This window comes from Canis lupus, chromosome 19 (assembly GCF_003254725.2).
Source record: "Canis lupus dingo isolate Sandy chromosome 19, ASM325472v2, whole genome shotgun sequence".
In the NCBI taxonomy this organism is placed as follows: domain Eukaryota; kingdom Metazoa; phylum Chordata; class Mammalia; order Carnivora; family Canidae; genus Canis; species Canis lupus.
The window spans coordinates 18,185,459-18,209,096 of NC_064261.1; the positions used below are offsets into that span (position 1 = coordinate 18,185,459).

The following is a 23,638-nucleotide window of genomic DNA, read 5'->3' on the forward strand; positions in this document are numbered from 1 at the left end:
GAATCATAAATGTATATGCTACATATGACAAAAGTAATAAGCAAAAGAATCTGTAGGTGGAAAAGCCAGAAAAGGAATGCAAAGTTTTTAGGGAATTACTCAATAACTATATCTAAATGATAGGATCAATACTCACTCATACCATAGATACATGGAACATCACCTAGCTGATGAGAATAAAAATCTGCTATATATTCTATATTACAAGGTACCAGATTATCTTACCAGAAACTTTCTGTATTACTTCATTAACTTCCTTCATGAACACTTTCTGTACAAATACCAAGTGATTTAGAAGATCAGTTGTGAGATTATGTTCAAAGGAACCAACCTGCCAAACAAAATCAGAATAGTAGATGATTAACATTACTGACTGTATTTGTTGTAAATACATCTTTTGCTCACATAGGTCAACTCAAATTCTGAAGAAAAACAATAAATTATCTACATATTATTTGGAAAAAGGTTAAAAAATATTCAGATTACCCAACATTTACTGGTCTGACATTATTACGAGCCATTCCTTAATTTTTTTTTAATAACAGTAGCCTATAAGGTTTCTTTTTTTGGCAACTTGATAATTTCGAAATTGAAATTTTGTCTAGAGTAGTTATTTACTTTCAATGACTACTGTTGTAGTGTTATAACCATGGACAAGTATCATTACACATGAAAGTAAATTTATTTACACATTCAAATATTTATTGACCATCTGCATTGTGTACCTCTTTAGAAGCTAAGGATATAGCTGTGAATAAAAATGACAAAATCATGGCTCTCATGAGGTTTGCTTTCACATGAAAGAGCAAATCAGATATACTCCGTAAGTTTTAATATACGCCCTACAATTAGTAGAAAGCATAAGATTTATATGAAGAATTAATAGATTAAATATAAAGCAAGCCCTAATTGAAGTTCAGTATTATAATAAAGACAGACTGAAACACCCTTATGAGTAAGGTAAATGCTTCAAATTTGCCACTTAATATTCATATTTTGATCAAAAATTAACAAAGCAAAGTGGATTTAGTAGTCTTTACTTAAAAGTAGTCTTTACTATTTTACTTTAGTAGTCTTTACATAGAGTCTAAGTAGCACTTGACACTTTTTATTTTGTATAGAGTAGTACTGAATGGGCTAAGATGATTTTCATGTGTATTTATTTCAAGCCATAGTAAAACAGGCAACTGTCTGAGGAATGCAACTTTAGATTCTTTCAAGTGTTTGTAATTAACTGCATATTTAGCAAATGTGGGATTGTGTTCTTCCCCAACTACATACTTTATACCTTTTCTAATAGCAAATATTAGTAATAAATTATGCAACATGTCACATCAGATTTATTTTCTATCAAATGAAGCATTAAGAATAGTACTGTTATACCAGAGTTTGAGTACTCATTTTTCAGAACAGAAAGGACAAATGAAATATGCTTTTTTTTAAATTTTTTTTTAAATTTTTATTTATTTATAATAGTCACACAGAGAGAGAGAGAGAGAGAGAGGCAGAGACACAGGCAGAGGGAGAAGCAGGCTCCATGCACCGGGAGCCCGACGTGGGATTTGATCCCGGGTCTCCAGGATCGCGCCCTGGGCCAAAGGCAGGTGCTAAACCGCTGCGCCACCCAGGGTTCAATCTACCTTTTAAATAAATATCTGACTTCTAGAATCTTGTACACTAATTTTTCACATAAAGAAATCCCATCTTTAGAGAGGTGTTAGGATAAGCAGGGTCTAAAGAAGATAAATCAGACTTCAATTAAGTATCTCCCATAGCTGTGAAATTTCTAGCAAAGAACTCAAAAAGCATTCTCAGAGATGCTTTACATTTTAGAAAATGAAACTCACAAAAGAAAGAGACAACTGTTTTTTGATAAGATTGCAACCGTTTCTAACAAACTGACAAAGCAAGCTGAGAGATAGCACTGTGTATGAATCCTACATCTCTCATGTGATAGTGGAAAGATATAGGGAAAGTTACTTAATTTCTCTCAGCTTCAATTTCCTACTGTATTGAATTAATATAATAAAAGATGAGTTGCTTACCGCAAATCAAGCAAAAAATATGTATTGGAATGTTTTTTTAAACTTAGGACAGTTGTACCAATATAAAGTGAAAAAACAATGATGAAATCAGGTACACTGATTTTCAACATCCCTTAGAAATTAGTCTGTGAATTTGATTGTATTTTATCTGTATGACCTTTAGATTGCTAATAATTATGAAAAAGAAGACTGTTAGTTAATAATTATGGATTCCTGATGAATCATGTAACCTCCTGAAGGCTGTTTTTTCACTTAAAAATTAAGAAAAAAATTTCTGTTTTTTAGGATTGATTTAAGTATTATACAAGTCAATGCATATAAATGCTATTAGCTTTTTTATAATCAAATGAACCGTAAAATATTAAAGAGATGGATATGACACCTAATGTAAGAAATATAAATTCAAAGATGACTAACAAAAAAAAAAGCATGTTTAAACTAAACTATAGAGAAAAAGATATATACACATGAGTACATACACATACAAGACTTGGAACAGAATTCTGTAAGAATAAATGATTTAATGATTTGTCTTAAAAGTTTAGATCACTACATTTTTTGGTACATCTAAACCTTAAAGACTTCTAAATGATAAAACATAAGAAAATTAAAAAGTAAACTTACTTCTGCCACACAACGTAGATAATTTCCCTGTAAATAGTACCCTTGTTTGGAAGGCAGTTCATCAATACTCCACACCTGATCTGAATAACTATCATGTTCTTCCATTATATATTTTCCTGACATAGTAACAGGAGGAAGGTTGAGACTAGCAGAAGGAGGAATGGTTGACATATCTGTGGCAGACACTTTGGAAGTAAAACGTAATCTGTGATTTGGCAGCTCAAATGTAAACCTGGTCTGTGCACCTATAAGAAATAAGAAAAGTTATTGTTTGTTCAGGTGCTCATTCACTCCCTGGTTTTAAAAAAATGGTTTCTAAAAAAATGCATACACATCACAAGTAAAAGAAATCCTTATATATATGTATGGGTACTACTATGACTCAGTCAGTATTATTAAGCCAGAAAGTACTATTTAATTAAGCCTAGTAGGTGCCAGAGAAACACCTACAAATGTTCTTTATTTCATTGAAAGTAGAACAGAAAGAAACTGCCCTTATCACAGAAGAATTATAACAAGAGGAATTAAGTGTACAAAAAATTCTAATCATTGCTTCTTGGCCTTTTGGCTAAGATCAAGTGTAAAAAATTCCAATCTACATTCATATTTACACTACTTTATTAACAGAGATTAGCACCTAACAGCTAGCTTCCTGATCCTGATTCAGTACGGAAGGAAACAGTGAAAATTGTCAAACCATTGTACTCACTGAAAACATTCATCAGGTATAAAATTATGTGAACACATGTATTTTTGACCTTAACAATAATTATTAATGGGACCATATACCAAACAAGGATATGGTATGCGTTTTAGTTTATTAAAACTACTGTTGGTACTAAACACTTAAATCAACTATGTGGCATGCAGCTGTTCAAACAATTATAAATATATAGCCTATACTATTATGCAAGCCATATCTCTCTAGCTTCCAGTTTATGAAGACATTAAGGAGTAGAAGAAACCTTGTTAAAATCAAGATCTATGATTGACCATTGCATTTACTGTGTAATGTATACATGCATACTCCTTTCCAACCAACAAAATCTTATACTGTTCTATACCTTACCAATTCTCTCCACTCAAACATCATTAAATAGCCTATTTTGCCTACATACATATTATAGTTTAATAAATAATCCTAGTGTTCTCAATTGTGCCAGAAATAATTCTTTTTTCAAAATACTAGTAAAAGATCACTCCCATATGTTACATTGGTTATATTCACTATATTCACTCGCTATACAATGTTTGTTCTTAGAATGTGTTAGCCATAAACAGAAAAATGCTCTTTCACCAAATGGTACATCTGTGAATGGCCAAATAGGTCATGACTGCTTTGATCTTCTCTTACTAACTCCAACCAGGCAGGCTCAGTGACCATCACTTGCAGGATGCAAGTGTGGGGGGCTATCACAGTAATTACCACTTTTACTACCACCACCATCATTGCTAAATAAAAACAACATTAAAGTAATGCTAGGCCTCAGGTCATCTCTTATCACTAATACAGTCATTCTTTTCCTATTTTTGTTCCTTTCCTTCATTTCAAGAACTATGTATTCTTATCTGTTTAGATATCTGATAGTACATTTAGTGTGCCCCTAAATATTTATATCTTCCTAATTCCAAACTGCCTATTTGGCTTTTGATACTGTCTCTGTTGAGTCTTAGATTTCATGGATGCTCTGAATAAATGGCCAACATGAGACTAACTTATTGTCTGGCCAATATGTGAAGGCCTAATACTTCTGACTGCCAAATCTGCAAACTCCCTTCAAAGTGCTTCTCTTCCTAGTAACAGAAAAATCTAGATGTTCAGAAAAATTCCTCTCAATAAAGAAAACCTAAAATGCTAGGAGTAGGAATAAAGAAATACATGTAAATATATATGAATACATATGTGCATATATTTATATATGTGCATACATGCACATTTTTAAATTAATAATATAACTTGTTAATGGCATAAAGGAGAAAACAAACTTTAATCTCAACAGATGTAGAAAAAAGCATCTGATAATATTCACCAATTTTTCTTCATAGAAACTCTTAGTATACTAGGAATAGAAATTAATTTTCTTAACCTGATAAAGGGACTCTAGCAAACCCTTACACCCCACATCGCATTTATTGGTGAAATACCAACTCCCTTAAGAAATGAGAGTAAGACAAGGATGCCTGTAATATCCCCTTTTTCTGAACATTGTAGCAGAAGCGCAATAAGAAAAAGAAATAAAAATTCTTAAAGACTAGAAAGGAATAAACAAAAGTATCATTTGCACATGGAACAAGTATCTACTTAGGAAATTCCAAAGAATCTTATTAGCAATAAAAAGAAAAAATTTACCATGGTTGCTGAGTATAAAATTACCATAAAAAATCAAGTGCATTTGTACAAAATCCCCACCAGTTTAGAGAACGCAATTTTACAAAATATCACATTTGTAATTACTAAACAATAACAACAACGTAAGGTATTTATAGGATATATGTATTATATAAATAAATATAAATGATATATGATAATCATATCAAATGATAAATATATATGACATTTTTTGTAACAGGTGCAAAACCTTTAATTAAAAAATTTTAAACTTTGTAGAAAAACACTGAAGACCTAAAGAGACAAAGAAATACATATTCAAGAATAGAAAGGTTAAATATTGCATTAATTCTCAGTATCAATCAATATTGCCAATTCTCCCCAAGTGAATCTACAGATTTAATTCCTCTAAGAATTCAAATAGGCTTTTTCAGAGAACTTGACAAACTGATCTCCAAAACATATATGAAGGAGTAATCAAAAATAACCAAGATAACTCCTTAAAAAGGAACTGTCAGGTAACAATATGAGATTATAAATAGGTGGTGCAAATCGGCCAATGAAGCATAATAAAGAACTCTGAGACAGACCCCACACATATGAACACTTAAGAGTTGACAAAAACGGACTATGTATCACTGAAAAAAAGGACAAATCAGTCAATAACTGATGCTGCAATAATTGATAAGATAAATCTACACCAAATTAAAGAAAAAAATAATTCCACATAGATTAAGAACTTAAAAGCAAAATTTAACAGACAATATAAAACATTTAACAGACAATATAAGATAATATCTTCATAATCCTGAGAAGTTAAGGATTTCTTTAACATATAAAAATACACATCATACAAGAAAATATTGCTAAATTCAATTACTTTAAAACTAAGAATATCGGGATCCCTGGGTGGCGCAGCGGTTTAGCACCTGCCTTTGACCCAGGGCGCGATCCTGGAGACCCGGGATCGAATCCCATATCGGGCTCCTGGTGCATGGAGCCTGCTTCTCCCTCTGCCTATGTCTCCGCCCCTCTCTCTCTCTGTGTGACTATCATAAATAAATAAAAATTAAAAAAAAAAACAAAAAAAACCTAAGAATATCTATTGGTCAAAAGACAATGTGAAATAAGCCTCTCATAAGATGGTAAATATATACAAATATATAATATCAATATTACAATATTAAAAGTTTAACATGTAAAACATATAAATAATTCCTGTGAACAACAAAAAAATACAAATGACTCAATTGTAAAATGGGCAAAAAACAATAACCATCAAGAGGCACTTCATATAAGAAAATACATAAGGATATTTTAATAACATAAAAAAATTCAGCTTAATTACAGAAATATAAGTTAACTCCACAGTGAGATACCATTCCACATTTACCAGACAGAGCAGAAATTTAAAAGTCAGAATATACCAAGTGTTGACAAGGATATGGAATAATGGGAACTATCATCTAATACTGGAAGGACAATAAATACTGGTGAACACAAATTCTTTGGGAAACAGTTTTGTACTTTCTAATAAAACTGAAGATGCATTTACCCTATAGTCTAGCTATACCACTCCTAAGTAAATACCCTTGAGAATCTCATGCACATGTGTACCAAGAGATGGGCATGAGAACAAATATAATAGCAAAAAAATAAAAGGAGCCAAATATCTATCAATAGTAGACAAACTGTAATGTAATCACTGAATGGACTCTTACGTTTCAGTGAAAAATGAATGAACCAGCAGATACATGAATGAACAGGTGAATCTCAAACAAAATGTACAGCAAAAAGAAAAAAACAACAACAACATTCCAATTAAAAAATACATTAGTGGAGGGTGCCTGAGTGGCTCAGTTGGTCAACATGCATATGAGAAAATGCTCTGCATCACTTGCCATCAGGGAAATACAAATCAAAACCACAATGAGATACCACCTCACACCAGTGAGAATGGGGAAAATTAACAAGGCAGGAAACCACAAATGTTGGAGAGGATGCGGAGAAAAGGGAACCCTCATACACTGTTGGTGGGAATGTGAACTGGTGCAGCCACTCTGGAAAACTGTGTGGAGGTTCCTCAAACAGTTAAAAATATACCTGCCCTACGACCCAGCAATTGCACTGTTGGGGATTTACCCCAAAGATACAAATGCAATGAAACGCCGGGACACCTGCACCCCGATGTTTATAGCAGCAATGGCCACGATAGCCAAACTGTGGAAGGAGCCTCGGTGTCCAACGAAAGATGAATGGATAAAGAAGATGTGGTTTATGTATACAATGGAATATTACTCAGCTATTAGAAATGACAAATACCCACCATTTGCTTCAACGTGGATGGAACTGGAGGGTATTATGCTGAGTGAAGTAAGTCAGTCGGAGAAGGACAAACATTATATGTTCTCATTCATTTGGGGAATATAAATAATAGTGAAAGGGAATATAAGGGAAGGGAGAAGAAATGTGTGGGAAATATCAGAAAGGGAGACAGAACGTAAAGACTGCTAACTCTGGGAAACGAACTGGGGGTGGTAGAAGGGGAGGAGGGCGGGGGGTGGGAGTGAATGGGTGACGGGCACTGGGGGTTATTCTGTATGTTAGTAAATTGAACACCAATAAAAAATAAATTAAAACAAAATAAAAATAAATAAATAAATAAAATGGACTATGGAAAAGAGAATAAAAGACCATTTTGTAAAGCAGGTAATTGTCTTTAAAAGATTTGTTCAGCTTTTAAAAGAATTAAAGTCTGCATGAAAATAAAAAAAAAAAAAAAAAAAAAAAAGCATCTGCCTTCAGCTCAGGTCATGATCCTAGGGTCCTGCAATGGAGCCCTGTTTTGGGCTGTCTTGTTCAGCATGGAGCCTGTTTCTCCTGCTCCCCCTGCTCCTCCTCCCTGCTCATGCTCTCTCTCAAACAAATAAAATCTTTAAAAAAATACATTAGTGGAAATCCATACAAATAAGTTCAGAACATAAGCCATTTACGAGTATATACATATGTGGTAAAACTATAAAGAAAAGCAAAGGAATGGGTAACACAAAATTCATGTTAATGGTTATTTCGTGGGCAGTCATGAAGAAAATGTGGTAGTGATAATATTCATTGAATGAGCCTTCACAATACCGGTAATGTTTTCATTTTCAGTTTGTTTAACTGGTTGGTAAGATCACAGTTCTTTATTATACTTGAAACTGTGTAAATAATTTACACATTTTGTATTATGTTTCAGAATAAAAATACAATAGCAAAAAACTTTTGGAGAGAGTATATAAGGATCACAAAACCTTATAGAAGTAGCTATTATGAAAAAGCCAAATAACCTCTGATATGAGCTAAATTCACCCAATGTGAAAATAAACCAAGTTATTCAGACTATAAAGAAGCTAACAGGTATAGAAACATATTCAACTTTAGTTTGATCAGAAATGACCTCAATAGTTGAATAGCTCTGCAGAGTTCAAATAAAAGCAGAGTCCTCAAGGAAGGTGTAACTGGTATTTTTTTACTTGGCTGAAGTACATTATTAATGAAATTTAAAAGTACTCTGATTAAAATTATTTAAATTTTCATGCAAGATCTACAAAACAAGTGTACTTTTTCATGAAAATATTACTTATTTCTCAAACCAATCATATAGTTTAAGGGGCTGAATTCAAAATGTAACATTACCTGTCATTCCATGACTTCTCATTCTTCCCATTTTGTATTCTGCTTTCAGAGATGGTAAAAGTGCTGCTCCAATGGCTATACCATCTAACATGGCACTGAATTTAAGAACAATGGGCTTCTTTTCTAAACCTTCAGGTAGCTGAGGAAATTCATTTGTTTCAACAGGAGTTTGATTAACACTTGTTGGGGTTTTTTCAGAAGGTAGGGGTGTTGCAATATCTTCTTTCATGGGCTGAGGGCTATAAAGCAAAAAAATAATTTAAAAAACACAATTAGAACAGCTACCATTTTACTGTATGCAATTATTAGAATTATCAATGAAAAATAGCAAAAATTAACAGAGATTATCTAATTCAAGCCCACTTGAAGACTTCCTAAAAAAACCATAGAAAAATGATGATCTAGAAAAGTAAACAAGAAGTAATAACAATACAAATGAATGTTATGCTGTGAAAGCCATTCATATTATTGTGAAACTAGAGTTAAAACTCATGTTTGTCTGATTCCAAATTCTGATTTAAGCATTGTACTCTACTACTGATTGTAATATTGTAATATTACTACTGTTGCTACTATCACTATCACTATTAATAACAATATATACAATAACAATAATTTTTTGAGCACTTACTATGTGCCAGGTAATATTCTTAGTGTTCTGTGTGTTTCATCATTTATTCATTTATCTCACAAAAACCTTTGAGTAGGTATGATTATCTGCTTCACAAATGAGGAAGCCTAGCTAGAAAATGGTGAAACCAGGATTTTAATTCACTTTGACAAGAGTCTCATTTTTTTAAACTATTACACTCTGTTTCCAATACATTATAATAAAGAAAAGTTCCTTGGCATATTTTTAAACTACGTCTTATGTACCCATTTTGGATTACATACTCCACTAACAGGAGAAACATATTTAAATTATTACTACTTACTCAACTCGACATGAATAGAATTAAAGCTCAATAAAACAATTAGAAATATCACTGCTTTAGGACACTGGAAAAAGACTCACTGATGTTTTTCTACCCTATAGGTTAGGCAAAAGGATCATAATAAGATAATTTTTTTTTTACCTTTTATTTATCATATATTTACTAATTATTCATTAGTTATATAGCTTTGAGGATCAGGAATAAATCTTGGCAATGCATACCCATGAACAAGAGCTATAGAGACAGGGAATAGCAGTGAACGTACAAAGATCCAGTTTACCAACCTTTATAATATTTATGTGGCATGATCATATCATGCCTTGAACCATGTACAACAATTTCATATACAGTATACACAAAACCATGCTTGGGACATAAATGGCCACTGTAGTTTTTAAATCTATGCAGTCATAAATTACAATGAGTTTCAAGTAAATATGGATTGATACAGTCCTAGAATTTGTCGATTTGCTTTTTTTTTTAGTACCTCTTATGATATCCACAAATCTCTGGGATCTCTTAAGCTTTATCGATGCAATACAGAACACGGACGATTGCATTTGTGACAAAGTACTTTATATCCCATAGGATTCTTCCACAAACATATGTGGCTATTTTCCAACTGCACCATAGTTCATACTGGTCAATATTTGAATGAAACCCTCTGTCTTCCTCCAAACTATTGCTAACACACCAAAGATCAATTTGAAGTATCACATGGAACCAGAACTTGAAGAAATAACTTACGCTGTAGAAGGCTGTCTGATAAGATCTGAGATCTGCTTAGATAGTTGGTGGGAACTTCGAACCATCATGCTATGTAAGGTGGCAGGGTGCTGGGGAATGTTGATGCTGATAGCTCCTACTTTGAACACGGCAGCATTGTTAGTCTTCAACCCTCTCTGGGCACTGTAGAGGGCTTGTGACTTGGCAATACTACACTTCACTACAGTTCTATTAATAAAAAAGGAGGACCATTAAAATATAGCCAAAAAAAGAAAAATGTTGAAAAGTAGTAAGGTGATGCTTTAAAAATCATTCAATGAACTAAATGACTTAAGATTTTTCATGCATTTAAATCATGTATTGAGGAAAAGTTTTATAAAAGCATTGAAATGCATTTATCTTATATTGTTGGCACTCAAAATCATTCCATATCTTTAATGGAGTTTACAGAAGAAAACATGTATGTGCTCACAAAATTCCATTTTAATTTTTCCTCCATTCAGAATTCCTCTTTTTGTCCCCAATTTATTTTAGGGATTTAAAATAAATAATATATAATAAAATACTGTACTTCTTAGAATTTAATCAAAGGAATTCATCAATCATATAATATGTTGGAAGAAATATACGGGAAAGAAGAAATTTAACTTGCGTTTTTCATTTTTAAGATTTTCAACAAGGGTCAAAGGAATGATAGAAGAAAAATTCATAATAAATAACTACTTAGTTAAAAATTAGTAAGCTTTACTAATTAATACAGACATAAAGCAAAGGTACTTCTTGATTTCTTGCTCTCTCTTCTAATGCCTACAACAGTACCTTAAGCATGGTAGGCACTCACTGAATTTTGTGAAATTAGTGAGAGGAAAGAAGTACAGCTGAGGAATGACTTCCAACACTACAGCTGTGGAATTCCACAGACAACATGTGATAAGTCATGTATATAGAAGCCGTGATAAAGCAGTTTTGACGTATAGAATGGAAAGCTTCACATCAATGAACTGCACCAGTAAAGGCCCAGTTAGTAAATGGACAGCCTCAAACATAAATATTATCTTTCAAATGGGCAAAAGATTCTTGACAATAGATTTAGCAAAACAACACATAAAATGCAAATTTCGTATTAACTACAGGTCAGTTCACATATATTTATCTCGACTTAGGCTATAGAGGATTTACTAAGAATTCATTTACAGTCTCATGGATCTAAACAATCGATTTATCACATCTAACTTTTATTAAAGTAAACCTTGAGAAGCATAACAATGGCTCTATTAGAGGTGCTGATTATTTACAGACAAATGAAATGCAAGTATTATATAAAATTAAAAAATGATTACTGGCGAACTATATAGCTTTCTTCTACAAAGGCAACTATTTCTCAGAGACTATCACTGACTAGAAAAAAAAGTTAAGATATGAAATTGGTCTAGCAAGCATGAGAATAGATTCTGGGATATTGACTACTGAATTTGGAATCTTTTCTTAAATGTTATGATAAAGCTACTTTTATCATTAATGAGATTTCATTTTAAATTCAATTTCAGCATAAGCCAGAACACTCAGATGGTGCTAAAATGCAAATGATTTTACACTTGTGAACAGCATCCATCTACTCAATGAAACTAAACATACAATGAAGTCTGTCTTGTTATTATGACAGTAAAATTCTATACCTATGTCACTGCTTTACCTTTATAATCTATAGACAGAAGTCTGTTTAAATATTTCTTTTGATTATATAAGCACAAATATAACACTAGAATTTCAGGTATACAGTAAAGTAAGAATGGAAAGCTAATTGGGCTGACTGCTCTCCTACAAGGACCCTACTATGATATCTCCAATGAAAATTCTGATGTTAAGGACTTCAGGTGCTCTGTGCTAACTCCAGAGGGCCCCTTTCACACTGTAGTCTATGTAAATGGTGCCTACCACTAAAAGGTGAGTGGTTTTCTTCTGAGCTGGACAACATGATAGATCTATTTTGATCAAACTGAGCCTGAAACTATAGAGGATATCTAACTCCTGTCAAACTGCATGTGTTAAAGATGTAAGGAGACACAGAATGAAGACTTAAATAGTTTACAAGCTAAGTGAGTTTTCTATTCATAATTTTATTTTAATTCTTTTTTTAAAATTTATTTATTTATGATAGTCACAGAGAGAGAGAGAGAGAGAGAGAGAGAGAGGGGCAGAGACACAGGCAGAGGGAGAAGCAGGCTCCATGCACCGGGAGCCCGATGTGGGATTCGATCCCGGGTCTCCAGGATTGCACCCTGGGCCAAAGGCAGGCAGGCACCAAACCGCTGCACTACCCAGGGATCCCTTTATTTTAATTCTTGAACAGAGTTGTCACTTAATCTAAATCACACAGTATATAGTATATATACAACTTTTACACAAGAAAGAAGTAGTCAAAATCTCTCTGAAGGCTATAAGAACTTGTAGCACCATAGACATGCTGCATATACGTAAAAAGTTCATAGCAAGTGACCAATCAATCTTGTTAAAGAATTCACTGACAGTGGTAGTCTACCCTCACAAAGTTCGGATCCACTGTGATCAGCTACAATGACCACAGTGCCTAATGAGGCAAATACTTTTTCCCCATTTTCTTTACTTCCTGAGTCTAGGCTATGGTCTTAAATGCAGGTCCCATCCTTCTCGATCCAACAGGCCGAGTAAATAATTTGAGGATTTACTCCAGGGCTTCATTGTCTCTACTCTATCTCCACCTGCATGTAAGACTCATGTAACACATACTTAAATTAATAGCACTCAGTAGGGCTTACTGACACAAAATATCAGATATACTTGGGTCAAATCAAGACAGTTAAAATATAAAAGCACATATAGTAAAAGCCATACATAAAATCTGTCAACAGAGTAGTAAACTCTCCTCATCTTATTTTCTTTAATGCTCATCTTAAAAACAAAATTATAAAGTTGAGACGTGTCAATGTTTTCATATATTAATATTTTAATAATTATTTTTGCAATTACTCTTATTCATGTAAAATTTTTTAGTTTCTATTATCACATCAAACCTTAAGAAGGATTTACAATAATATAAATTTTAACAGCGAGGTGTCTTAAAGAAGCACAAGCAACACATAACTATAGTGTTAAAATCGTTCAACAACAAAACAAAGCGTGAATTATCAAAAGGTAGCCCTTACCTCTGTGTGTTCCTTGAATGTCAGTAAGCTTTAATCTATAAAAGGATCTATATTAAAGCTACAATATAATAACTAACTATATACATTCACAGCCATGCATATAATCTAAATATTTCTTTAAAACTATTCAATACTATGTTAATCACAAAGCCCATGGGGAAAAAAAGTAATATGACATACAGAAACTCTTGTTTGGCTGTGCTTGTAGGAGATGTAGGAAAATCCTCCAGTCTACAGATGAAGATTCAAGAGAAAGCAGGAAAACAAAAAGGAAGCAAATAAACATTCATATGTAAATTAGTTACAGTATGACCCATCATCTGGAATGCTTTTCTTATTTTCCACTTTTAAAATTTTCCCTCAAAGAAAATTTTCAACTATTTGCTTTTTAGTTTCATTTCTTTTTAATTGAAATCAGAAATGAAAAATCAAAGAATAAATCCAGAAAGTCTTAAAACTACCAGAGCCTAGTAGTGAATAATTCGTAACTTTTATTAAAAAAAAAAAAAGGATCTTCGCTTTTTTCCAAAGGCAAGAAACATAACTATATAATACTTCCTAAAAAGTCCATTTTATAAATACTATGTTTTGCAAGTCTAGAGACTATGTGAAGTCCTTAAGAGATAACAGATAATAGAGCTAAACAATTCAAGAGGATAGAGTAAATAAAATATCTGAGACAACTAAAGAAATTTGTTTTACTTGCTGCATAGGTTAAAGTAACCATGTATTTTAAATTTAGAGCCACCAATGGAATCATGGAACTGAAGGTCTGGAGTAATGTTTAGCAGAAGCACAGATTCAGACAACAATTCTTACTGACTGTAGGATTTTAAGTATTTTAGGCACTTGCTTTTATCTTTCTGAAGCTCAATTTACTTTTCTGTAAAGTGGGATAAAACCATCCCAGTTCACAGAATTCAGATTAGGATTATATAAAGTAATCTAAGTGAGGCTACTAGCTCACAGTAGGTAGTTGGTAAGACTGCAATTATATCATAATATTCCTTCTCCCACACTGAATGATAAAAAAAAAGATCTTGTCTGTCACAACTACTGTAATTTCCTGGTCTTTCCAGACTGCTTAGGAAATGCGATCTGTACCATGTAGGCAGCTATAAAGAAATATATTATTTGGTTCTAGGCTTACAGATCCAAACTACCCCAACAGCCTTAACCATCTATTGAAGGAAATGTTCTCCAAGACAGTTATCACATCACTCATGTTTAAAATATGAATAGAACTGTTACTAATCAATATATGATTAATACCTAATTTTTATGCAGCTAAACAAAATCCTCTAGTGGTATTTAGCATGACAGATTCAATGTAAGATGATAGAACATTAAACTAATTATATTAAGAAAGAGCAAATTCTCAAAATCTGACCTAAATTATCAAAGCATATTTTGTAGTTACAACATATAGTTGCTCCAATGAAAGGAAATTAGTATATACTCCCAAGCATTTGAACAAAGTCAGTGGTTAAATACATTGATAATAGGTTAATGATCTGAATATATTGTGTATATAGGTAATCATCATCAGAACAATTCAAAACAGATCTAAGAGTAGTACTTAGAAAGAAAAGGTTAAGAGCAAAGAATCAAAAGAAAAGTAATATGGTATGTATGGTATATTCACTATAAAAAGTTTACCTATATTATTAGAAGAGTCTCATAGGCTTTATTATTAAATTCTTTAAATGAAAAATGGCAAGATAGAGTTTTAAAACCCAGCGTGAATTTGAGTAATGATTACTTAACATAAAATCAAGAAACAGTATGTATTTTTTGACTAAAATTTTAACAAGTTGAATTATGTAAGCTTTTGCATGTTGAATGTTTAACTGAAGTTTGCATTGTAAACATTTTTTCTTGTTATACGATCTGACAATGTACCTGGAGTCAGTTTTTTGGAAGGGTAAACCAAATGTAGTAAAACAACTGTAAAAAGGGAGAAAATTATTTTTTTCTGAAAACATTTCATTTGGTAATATTCTTAATGACCGGATGATAGTAATTGGTAATATAATGTATACATATCTCAAAACTCATCATACATGGGATTCATCCAATAATTTTAAGTTTCCTATAAAACTAAAATAAACAGTTTAAGAAAATAATAAAAATCTATACACTTACTGTATATTTGGTGTAATTCCTTCAAGCAGCACAATATTAACACCACCAATATGAGCAGTGGCACATGTTTCAGTCATCTTTTGATGTAAAACATCTTAAATGTAAGAAAAAAGAATTATATGAAATCTGGAAATAAAATAATTGTACTTTGTTAAAGTTGCATTTTATCTATAATGCATTCAATGACAAAGTATAATTTAAAAAATTTTTGTAGTAAAATTTAAATTATTTCAAAACTATTTTTTTAATTTCTATTTCTATATATTCATAAACACACACACACACACACACACACGTCAAAATTGGACTAACACCAATCCATACAAGTGGACAAGTCCAGGGCAGCCTGGGTGGCTTGGCGGTTTAGTGCCACCTTTGGCCCAGGGCATGATCCTGGGGACAAGGGGATCAAGTCCCACATAGGGTTCCCTGCACAGGGCCTGCTTCTCCCTCTGCCTGTGTCTCTGCCTCTCTCTCTGTGCGTCTCTTATGAATAAATAAATAAATAAATAAATAAATAAATAAATAAATAATCTTTAAAAAAATAAAAATAAATGGAAAAGTTCATTTTTTGAAGAAAAACTGCCAAGTAGGAATTTTGGAGACATGGCATTGGCTTTTTTTCAGAAAAGTAGAACTGCAGCGTTAGAATGCCATCATACCTTTCATTTTTTCCTTAAGCGTAAAGCTGCCATGGATCCTCTTCAGTTCTGATTCCATTGTTAGCCCACCAATGTCTGCCTCCAGGTGTGTGCGGTTCACCATGCCAATCCCAAACACTATTAGAGTAACGTGCTGAGGTTCAGAAGTTACCAAGCTACGCTTCCTCTGTGTCTTAGTCAAACTGTTACTGTCTTGTTCATTCTCAAACACAACTTTACATGTTGGCTCTGTAGGGCTCCGAACTCCTTTATGAGGAAACAAAGCATGTGGATTTAGATACGAAAACTGTGAAACAGAAGGACAGTTTCAAACAGCATCTTACCTTTCTTCCCATTTCAAACCAGCCCTCTTCCTCACCAAAATGATTTTTAAAATTCTTCAACATTTTCCCATGATCGTATTGACAGTAAATAAGAGAGCCAGGTATTTAAAAGCAGGTATGTCTGAATCTTTAAGACCGTGCTGTGTGTGGAAGGACGGACAGTGGGGTGGCAGATTATCTAACTGCCATTACTTATTTTTGCTCCATGGATGAGTGGCAATTTTCTCGGCATTTTAATTATCTAACTCATAACACTAAGAAAATGTGATCAGCAACCTCTTTTAGTATTACTGCTGTTCTAAAAAGAAAATTTTCAAATACAAAAATATCCACTACCTGCTGGTCCAAATGTTTCTGAAGATTTTTCCAATATTCCTGTTGGATCAGAGATAAGTGAATAGAAGTTAAGTAATTTATACATATTTTGCCAGCACTCAGCGGATGGCTCACTTTGCTCTGACACTGTGATTGAATCAGAGTCATCCATGTGGATAGTCATATGGTCCACCACATCTTTCGAGCCTTTCCTGGACACCTTTGAAGTTCTTCTTTCAGATCTTCCTAACGAATTTTTGTTTCGAGAGTCCTTTTTGTTATTTTCATTGTTGGTCCGTTTGTTCTTTGCATTGTTTACTCTATTGCCACCATTCAGGCTTCCTCTAGAACTGCGGCTGAAGTCGGAGGAGCGAAAATCCCGGTGTTTTCTGGTTTTGAAGGTAGGTGTTGGGGAAGCCGATCCAGCTGTATATCTGCTAAGTTTAATGTCAGTTTGAGTTGCTTTGATGTCGTCTATCATCGTACTAAATTGATGAATAAGGCGAACCAAAGCCATATCTACATGCTGGCTTATTGACTGACAAGAAATAGTGAAGTTACAGTGAAAGGTATTATAATATCGTTTGTTGAGATCGTGGAAAGAAAGAGCGCTGGTAGAGTTCTGAGGAGTGCACACGGACTTTTCCATCACAACAGCACTGATGCTAAAGGTTTCCAACATCAGCGCTGGTTTGAACTCCAGTGGAGGAAGATTCACATGACCTTGCCTAAAAATGCAGAAAAAAGAAGAAAGTGACAAGATTTTATTTCCTTTTTTCCAGAGCTGCCCAACCTTTATTAGTTTGTTAGCAAAAAACCTCCAAGGTGAAACACGTATTAAGCCATTTAAATAATTTTAAGCAAGAAATCAAGCAGAAAAAGCAAGTATGCTTTTTCACAAGGCCAACCTTCTATATGTTGGAAAATAGGCTCTAAATCTTCCCTCTTGATCTTATTCCATAACTAGTTAAAATCAGGTTCATGTTTGTTATTTCAGTGAAAGAATAAAACATTTTTTCTTGCCAGTATGATGGTACACCCAAATGGTAAATGGAATTTAAAGTCAATTATAGGTCAATTAGGGTACCTATCTAAACTATCCTCTCCCCCTCTGTTAAATATATTGTTTACATATTTAATTTCATCACATTTATATAAATTAATTTGCTATTTGAATGAAACCCTGCCAGCTTACTTCGCCAAAATGAAAGTAGTGAGGAAGGCAACTAGAAACAAAAAATGAAAAATGCACACAAAAAAGCTATGAAAATTATTTGGGCAAATCCTCCTGCTTATCTGAAACTTTTCATGTAGGAATGATAGAGTCAATTTTAATATTTAAAAGCCAAAACTGTCTCAGATTTCTGTAAACCAGCTACCGGTAACAATGAACCTCAGCTACCAAAGCTGTAATAAAAAGTATTTTCCCCTCTTCTCCTATGTACAATATGAATGTGTAGTCACACGGGTAAAATTTTTCTAGTAGAAAAAAGAAACAGAAGCTGCTTTGATATTCTCAATTTAACTTAAAGAATTTATTATTTTAAGAAAAACCCCACTTTGGGGTATAATCATGAAAATGCACAAGCTCACAGTAAGACTACAATCAATGCTAAGTGTGTCATCAGAGAAGGAAAGATTGGATTTTGAGAAATAGAATGGAAGGAGAGAGACGACTCAAAAGAAATGAAAATAATCCACAACTGCAGAATAAGAATTGAAAACATATAATGGAGGCAAGAAAGCCTTAAAGAGAAGATATTCAAGTAAAAGGAAATAATCACTTAAGACCAAAGTAGCTAGACAGGTAAGGAGTTGGTATGGGCACTATAGAGCCAAAGTTAAAATTAAATTAAAAAATATTAAGTCTCTACTACGTTCAACTATCTTATCTGGAGATAGCAAAGATATGAAGAAACTGATATTTAAAGAACTTCTACATGTCAGAACCTATGCTAAATCTAATAACTGTTCTAGCTTTACAGGATAGGATATGTATGTTGGTACAAGAAACTATAACCCAAAAATAAAGTACAGTAATTAGCAGAATGAATAATGTGCTATAAAAAAGAAAAAAATCCAACTGAAATTAATGACCAGGAAAAGTGTACTGTGGCAAAGATCTCCAAAAAAATAGAGTTTAAGGTGGAATTATAGGAGATCTGAGAAATAAAAGCTAACCATGGGCCAGTAAAAAGAAGGTGGAGTATTTAGAGCTGATGTGATAGTATAAAAATGTAAAGGAATATTAAGTGCAACTACGCCAAAGACAATTAAGTTCAAAGTCACTTAAAGAACCTCTGTGAACATAAAAAGTAAGGTCAGATGAAAGTCTAGTCTGTGGCAGTATTATATAGCATTTAGTAAGCCAATAAGTAGGCTATAAACTATAATTATTCTAATACATATACAATCTAATTATATCTATGGATGATACATACACTGTGTGTGTGTATATGGAAGTCAGCTATTGCAAACAGAAATACAAGTTTAACACAGAACTTTTAAATTTAATAAGGGAGTGTAGGTTGGTATTAGTGCTCTGGTGTCTGAATTTGATGATTCCAATGTGAATGGATTTCAGTTGCCATGGTTTGGTTCTATAATACCAGTCCCCTAACAACACCATTTAAATTTTAAACTAAAATTTACTGTGAAAAATGGCATAGAGTACAAACTTGCTGCTAGCTCTTCATTCCACAAATCACTACGTAAATAACAGATGTACATCATGATCATTAACCAATCACATTATCTAAGTCAGTGATTGGTCAATGTACATTTGTTATTCATTTCATGCACAGACAGTAAAGCATGTAGCTGTGTTGCCTCTTTGTGACAAACCGAAATGACATTTTACAAAAATGGATAATCAAAAGAGGGAACTGGACAGCAAAGACAAAAATGCAGTAATGAAACAAAATAATGATAACATTGGTGTTGTAAATTAAAAGTAAATGGAGTTATAGAAGAAATGACTAATTGAGATTGTGGATACTTCTATTACTCTAGAAACTACAGATATGCAGCCAGAGGAACTCACTGAAGACAAACTTACTGGCATAAAGAGGAAAGTGGTAACAAAAAGGATGGCGATATCCCAGAGGAGTGATGTTGGCAAAAAACTTCATAGTTAAAGGAACTCATGATGGTATTTCATGACATTACAAGTGCAAGGAAAAAATGTTGGAAACTCATCAATACTTAACAAAAGAGTACAGCATTATGCCAAGGTACAGAAAAGATGCTCTTTCTAAATTGCAAGTTATATGATGATAAGATGGCAAGAGCTATTCAAACAATCCTTTGAGATTTTTATAAAAAAGACACTTTAATTCTCAATGTTTCTAATGTTTAAATTATAATTTACTAAATATTAGTTTATTATATTTTGCATTTTCCTACACACTTATAATAAGCAGTAAGAGAGCTTTTAATGTTTTTTTTTAATTTTTTTTAAATTTTATTTATGATAGTCATATCACAGAGAGAGAGAGAGAGAGAGAGAGGCAGAGGGAGAAGCAGGCTTCATGCACCGGGAGCCCAACGTGGGATTCGATCCCAGATCTCCAGGATCGTGCCCTGGGCCAAAGGCAGGCGCTAAATCGCTGCGCCACCCAGGGATCCCAGCTTTTAATGTTTTAACAAACATTTTTTCCAGGTCACAAAACCAAGATAATTTCCCCACTAATGTTGAATAGAAAAGACAATGCAATTTCCATGATCCTGCGTCATTAGAAAATCCTAAGATATCTACACCTGAAACAAAATTTGAGAAAGCTATATTTTTCTATTAATATTGACATCCAAACATTTAAACTGATTTTGTCAAATTATTTACATTTTTAAATAGAATTATTTCAGATGGAAAACATTTCACTTATTCAACTGTGTGATACACGTATACCCGTGCATTTTACTTTTAATCTACCCCCTTATAAAAACACAAACTGTATGAAACCAAGAATGTTGCAAAACCTCCTAATTGCCACCTATATCCATATTCTACTATTCCTACATACAAAGCAAGACCTATGCAAAGTAAAATTTCATGTTCATTAGTCAAATACTATTAGTAGGCATAATATTTCCTATTCAAGCAGTAAAGAGACCAAAGAACTATCCCTGATAATAATGATAGTAAAAGATAGTTCTTAACTTTTACAATGCTACATTTAGCATTCCTGTGTATTTGTTTCTCATGGCTATACTCTCAATATGACTTCTACCCTATTTCTAATAGAAAATACAAGTCAATTCAGAATGCAGGTTAGGAATAATTATAAGTAAAATATATAAAATTACAATGCATAAGATCATAAAAATTTAGCTACTACAAGAGTAAACAAATTCTGAGTATACATACAACAAATGTACTTTGGCTGATTCATGTACACATACTAACATGACACAAAACTATGCCTCAACACAGGTGTCATCGTCTATAAAATCAACAAGTTTTAAAATGAGGTTATTAAAAAAATAAATAAAAAAGAAAATAAAATGAACTTATTTTTGATAAATGGAAGTTACCTTCTCATTAAAATATTAAAATTACTTTATCATTAGCATAAGAGGAAAACAAAGTTAAAAAACAGATATTATAACCTGTGTATAACATTTTACACAAAAAGAACAAAAGAACACACCTTCTTGCTCTTTTGCCTTTTCTCTCTTTGGCTGTGTCTGAATCTACAATATCTGCTCTAAGGCAGTCCAAAGTCCCTGAAAATGAAAGGTGTTCTCCAAAGTACATTCGGTAGCAGAGTGGCATTGCATCCTGTGACTGAATTCCTGTATGACTGAGAAGAGGCTTAAAAACAACCTAAAAGACATAACACATTAATTAATTAGCTTCAGTAACAATTCATCATTTCCTGTGGCTTTTTTCTTACCCTACTTCAATACATGTATTAATACTGTAGTGTGAAGCCAAAAAAAAAGGACCTGTAATAATAAATATAGCTCTAATTTTAGTTAAAACCTAACAGTATTTTTGAGCATCTATTATGTGCTACTTATCTTTAATCACAAGGACAAAGATTTCTCCATCGTGCCTGAGTGTCTGAAATTACAAGGAAAATAAAATTGTGAACTAATTTCAATCATTCTACTTCATGCTTTTAAAAAAGGCATGACTATATACTGCATTTCCATAAAAATCTGGTATACTAGAATACTTTATCAACTTCCTATGTTAATTTTAAAACATTTCATATGTAATATTATGAACGTCTGACTTTTTTTTAAATGGTATTGCCAAATACCATAAGGAGATGTTATTTTTTCAGGATGAGAGACTCAAGGACAGTTACATACTTAGGAGGAATTAGGAAGATCTCAGTCAGAAAAAGAAAAAAGGGTAAACTAATAGAGCAAGATTCAGGGAGGAATGAGGAATGTTGGAATTTAGAGTCATTCAAAGAGACGTTTTAGACATAAAAAATTACTTTTTTTTCCTGAGAAACTAAGAGGGCAAAAAATTCCATATAGGAATGAATTGGTTGTAACAATCATTTAATATTTATTTTCTGACAAAAAACCTTTCTTTATATATTAAGTACCATACATGCTTATGGAAATAAAACACTCTGGTTAAATCTCTTATTAACGGATTTTGTAGTCACGAAGAGCTAATGCAAACAGAAGCAACTATATGTGTTTAGTAGTTGATCATTATAATCACTCTGCTTATTCTTTGCTGTCTGGTTCCTTTTCCTCCTTCCACATCCAAAATAAGGTGCTATCCAGTACTTTCCATGGCCCTCGGATAACCCTTTCACTATACATTCTCCCTTAGTGATCTTTTCCTAGAAGTTAAATAATACCATTAAAATGGACAAGTGCCATTTATGTATTAAGACCTAAGTCTACATGTTCAATTATCTCTCGGTCATCTCATCTCTTTGTGCTTGGGAAGACAAGTTACCCTTGTGAAGGCCTAAAGGCCTAGAATAGAGAATTCAAACAATTGTACACTAGACTAGAATCTTAGGAAGAAATTTTCTCTCCCTTATATACTTACTTGGGATATTCTCTCTTAGGTTTTACTCTTTCATTCTCATGGAAAAACTCTTCCCTCTTCAAGGTTCAAACCACCCTCTATCTCTCCTAATGTTTGTTATTTATCACACCTCCCTCTTGTTAATCCCCATACAAATCAGAAACTGATTCCTGACTTACTTCCTTCTTTTTCTTTTCAATCCTAATTTATCATCTTGAATGACTCCTTTGACCATGCAGATTACTCAATCAACACTTCAGTTCCAAAGTTATGTGACTTCTCTCCCTCTTTCCCCCATAATCATGGCTAAAACTCCATTTCAGCAACTATCTATCACCCTCATTTTTATTGCTACATCTGCTTTGGATCAATCCTCTTCTGCTCCTATAGCTGAGCTGCTAGCAACAATGAGAGGAAATGATATAATTGCATTCACTGGTACCCCAACACTAACCTAAACTCTTAACTAGGTCCTCCACACTATTTGGCAATCCTTTTAGGGCACCTAACCTCTACACATATTTAAATCACCTTACAGAATTTTTTACTGTATTATTTAATATTCATGTTTCTAGATTTTATAGTCTTATATGTAAAACAATATAATAATCCCTAGAAATATGTATTGAATGCTAACAAATGCAATTAATGTATTCTATAGCCCAAAACA

At 32.9% G+C, this 23,638-nt stretch overlaps 1 protein-coding gene and 1 pseudogene across 10 annotated transcripts in view; one reads left to right on the forward strand and one right to left on the reverse strand.

Annotated features, from left to right (window-relative positions):
- The window catches only part of BLTP1 (bridge-like lipid transfer protein family member 1), a 204,520-nt gene that overhangs the window by 54,453 nt on the left and 126,429 nt on the right, over positions 1-23,638 (reverse strand). For 9 of the 10 annotated variants that reach the window (XM_025420514.3, XM_049097419.1, XM_049097424.1 and 6 more), the window contains 9 exons: positions 21,614-21,789; positions 16,986-17,692; positions 16,327-16,572; positions 15,665-15,758; positions 13,700-13,750; positions 10,359-10,565; positions 8,677-8,915; positions 2,670-2,914; positions 226-331 (listed from right to left, as the gene is read on the reverse strand). In XM_025420514.3, coding sequence (XP_025276299.3) covers positions 226-331; positions 2,670-2,914; positions 8,677-8,915; positions 10,359-10,565; positions 13,700-13,750; positions 15,665-15,758; positions 16,327-16,572; positions 16,986-17,692; positions 21,614-21,789 — 2,071 coding nt within the window. The remainder of the gene's footprint in view (positions 1-225; positions 332-2,669; positions 2,915-8,676; positions 8,916-10,358; positions 10,566-13,699; positions 13,751-15,664; positions 15,759-16,326; positions 16,573-16,985; positions 17,693-21,613; positions 21,790-23,638) is intronic. The other variant, XM_049097420.1, reaches the window with a different exon arrangement.
- LOC112642805 (U2 spliceosomal RNA) lies at positions 3,218-3,369 on the forward strand (annotated as a pseudogene).